Here is a 3,416-nt window from a genome sequence, read left to right on the forward strand (position 1 = left end):
CCACGAAGGACACCGTGCCAGGGTTCATGCCGGCCGGCTGCGGTGCCTGCCCGCGCCCAACCCAACCGCCGGTATATATACGGGTGCCGCCCAGAGCTTCCAGCACCTTCAAGCTTCACGATTAGCTAGCTCCACCTCAGGTCCCACAGCTTGTAGCCGTTCGTCGTCGACGACGTACAAAGGCCGCCATCGATTGACCGGCACGGACGAAGCTGAGAGCCTGGAACGCATGGCGGGCTACGGCGACGACGGCGTGGACCTCACCGAGCTGACGCTGGGGCCACCCGGGGTCAATGCGCGCAAGGCGAGACGAGCCAGGAAGAACGGCCAGCACCAGCAGCCGTCGTCGTCATCCGGCATGTACGTTAGCTCTCCTCGGTCCTGCTCCTGCCGCATTTCTCGCGGTTGACCCGGTCGCATGTTGACTGGTGTGGGTGGCATGCACGTGGTTCTGTTTCTGTCTGACCGGCCGAGGCCGATTGCGAGCAGGATGCAAGCGTTCGTGAAGGTTAGCATGGACGGGACGCCGTACCTGAGGAAGGTGGACGTGGCGGCGTACGACGACTACGGCGAGCTCGTGGAGGCGCTCAATGAGCTGTTCTGCTGCTGCTCAATCGGTAAGCTTGCTTGGCGCTAGTGTTATGCTGCGCGAGATCGATCAGAAACCCAAGCAGATCGACGTCGCTCTTGCATATATAAGCCACAGGGAGAATGGAAACTGATGTAGAATTGCACTTCTTGTTTCGTTTCCTGCAGGGCTGATGGACGGGTACGGCGACTGGGAGCACGCTGTGGTGTACGAGGACGGCGACGGCGACTGGATGCTCGTCGGCGACGTGCCGTGGGAGTAAGCACCCTCGCTGAAACTGCAGTGCCATTATATTATTTGGACGATTGGAGTAGAGATGGTACTGGGCTCTAACAAATGGCAAATGCACGTATCTGGTTTGCAGGATGTTCGTGTCCTCGTGCAAGAGGATGAAGGTGATGCGATCGTGCGAGGCGAGAGGGTTGAGCTCCAACGCCTGACAGGCATGCCGCGCCGCACAGCATTGAGACACAGAATGTCAGAGGTGAGGGGGGAGGCGTTCAGAAATATGCTGTTTCTACTCTGCATGTGGTTGCATTGCGCTGAATGACATAATCAGCACTAACATGTTCAGAAATGTGTTCTCTTTTTTTTTTGAAAGGAAGAAATGTGTTCTTTTCCTGTGTTAAAAAGAATCAAAGCTTTTGTTTTTTGAGGGCATGAATCCGCTACATTGGTAAAGAACTAAAGAATAGGTTGAATTCAGAAACCCTTTGAAAAAAAGGGATAGGAACGCTAATACATGGCAGTAGCATTGATCACACATCAAAGCTACTATACCAGAAACACCATCATAACAAGAACATCCACATGTTTATCGAACTTAAACTCGAACAACTGGAACATTTTTGTCGCCGCTGAGCATTTCAGTCATGTCCATTCTTCCCCTCTGTATATAGTAAGTAAAACACTGATTGGCTGTCAGTTTGGTTTCAGATTTGAATGTGCAGAGGCATCATCCGAACTTAAACTTGCACTGCTGCACATAGCTAGCTCAAGTGGCGAGGAAGCTGACGAAGGTGATGACGCGATTCTGAATGAGGCAATGCAAGTACGATTCCATCTACACACAGACTGCACTGCACATGATTAGTGGGAATAAAAGTTAGTTGACGCCGCCAATGCAAGAACGTACGATCTCCTCCCGCTTGCCGCTCCTCACAAGAGCAGGGATACGGTTGACAAACACCTACCACCACCCAGCTCATGTCACATTGCTCTGTCTTGTTGTATGTCACATGTACATGAATCGAGAGTCGTTGCAACTCCCGAATTTTGAGACAAGTTGCATATTAACCGTGATTGGAGATGTCGGGTTGTAGCGTTGAGCTCAGAGCGCTTTTGTTTCGCGTCGATTCATCTGTCCGGATATCGTGTGACAATGGCTAGCTGCCTAGCTGCATTTGGAGGTCTGCGTATAGGCAGGGCTGAGAGCAGTGGACTTGCAATTTTCCAAAGCGTGGAAGTAGCAGAATGAATCTTTGATGCGCGTATAGTGGACGTAGCAAGTGGCCGTGTAGGTTAAGGATAGGATAGGATACGATCGTAGCAAGTGGCCGTGTAGGTTAAGGATAGGATAGGATACGATCGTGCCAATCTCACTAAGCCTATTTTGGATGCACTATATCCACTTCAATTCATGTGTGTTGGAGTGAAATAGAATGAAACCTAGTTCAATTTCTATTCCAATCCACTTCAACACATGTGAATTGAGATGAATACATGCGCATCCAAACAAGGTCTAAATGAGATACAGTACTCCCTCTGTTATGATACCATTCAGGAACAAGTTAATCTATCTATTATTTTTGTACTTGCCTAATTGGCCAACAAAATAATTTACCATGTTAATTGTCGACACCTCAAATTACCATGTTAATTGGAGAAAATAAATTTAATAGGCAAACATAAATGTTGTAACTTACCCATCACAATTATTGGCTTACAGCAAAAAAAAAAAGAGCTTAACTAAAAAAGAAAGCTATTCTAGTTTTATTCTGAAGTCAAACTATTTTAAATTTGGGGGTCAAGTTTATATAAAATATTATCAGTATTTATGACACAAAATATTCATACTATAAATATCGCTGGATCTATTTGTAGTTCTGTGAATAGACGTTCCAGCCAGTTTTCTGTTTGACGTGATTGAAAAAAAAAAAAAGGAAATTGACGGATGAACTTCCGTGGTCATGAGCTGGCCTACTTTTTTTTTGAGAAACATGAGCTGGACCGGTGAACATGTACTCTGTTGGTGTGAGGCCCTTACTCCTAGAGGGCCGCGGCCCCGAAGGACGAAGAAGCACAATAAGCCCACCTCTGTGCGGAAACGGGCCAGCAAGCACACACGGCGAGCTGCATGCCGCTAGAGCCCGATGACGACGGCACACGGATTCATTCTGCCGGACGCATGAATCGTGGCTCGGGCCGCGTACGCGCGCCCTCCTATCCCGTGCCGTGCGCCGGTGCGCGGTGCGCCGCACGCCGCACCAACCCACGCCGCGCCCCGTGATCCGTCGGTGGCGAACTTTGCCATCTGTGACAGGGTTAAACGCCGGTGCTTCGCGACCGTGCCTAAGCTTTTTCAACTTTTAGATTAGATCCATCACCGTCGGGATATTAAGCTTTGGACTCTCGCACGCAAAGACCTGCGCAGGTTGCGCTGGAGTGTCACGCATGGTGTCTCGCAAAACGGAGGCCTGTTCCGTGAGAAAGCGCGTGCTTCGATCAATCCACCTACCAGCTTTTTTTTTAAAGGAAGATCTATCAGGATTGCAACCTTCGCTGCAAATGCTCCAGGTGTTGCTTCCAGAGTAGCTGAACTGCTCGC

The 3,416-nt window shown here is 49.4% G+C and overlaps 1 protein-coding gene across 1 annotated transcript; it reads left to right on the forward strand.

Annotated features, from left to right (window-relative positions):
- Nucleotides 1–229: 229 nt before the first annotated feature.
- Nucleotides 230–1,554, forward strand: LOC136552176 (auxin-responsive protein IAA26-like). Its single transcript, XM_066543710.1, has 5 exons — nucleotides 230–360; nucleotides 490–617; nucleotides 757–847; nucleotides 954–1,073; nucleotides 1,526–1,554. The coding sequence occupies exons 1-4, from the start codon at nucleotides 230–232 to the stop codon at nucleotides 1,027–1,029; spliced, it is 426 nt and encodes a 141-aa protein (XP_066399807.1). The 3' UTR covers nucleotides 1,030–1,073; nucleotides 1,526–1,554.
- Nucleotides 1,555–3,416: the final 1,862 nt, after the last annotated feature.

This window comes from Miscanthus floridulus, chromosome 4 (assembly GCF_019320115.1).
Source record: "Miscanthus floridulus cultivar M001 chromosome 4, ASM1932011v1, whole genome shotgun sequence".
In the NCBI taxonomy this organism is placed as follows: domain Eukaryota; kingdom Viridiplantae; phylum Streptophyta; class Magnoliopsida; order Poales; family Poaceae; genus Miscanthus; species Miscanthus floridulus.

What these genes read in the sequence shown, in the direction of transcription:
- LOC136552176 (XM_066543710.1), top strand. Translation starts at nt 230, where the DNA reads ATGGCGGGCTACGGCGACGACGGCGTGGACCTCACCGAGCTGACGCTG. An exon ending in CCGTCGTCGTCATCCGGCAT is followed by an intron (nt 361 to 489) that starts GTACGTTAGCTC and finishes GATTGCGAGCAG; the next exon opens with GATGCAAGCGTTCGTGAAGG. An exon ending in GTTCTGCTGCTGCTCAATCG is followed by an intron (nt 618 to 756) that starts GTAAGCTTGCTT and finishes CGTTTCCTGCAG; the next exon opens with GGCTGATGGACGGGTACGGC.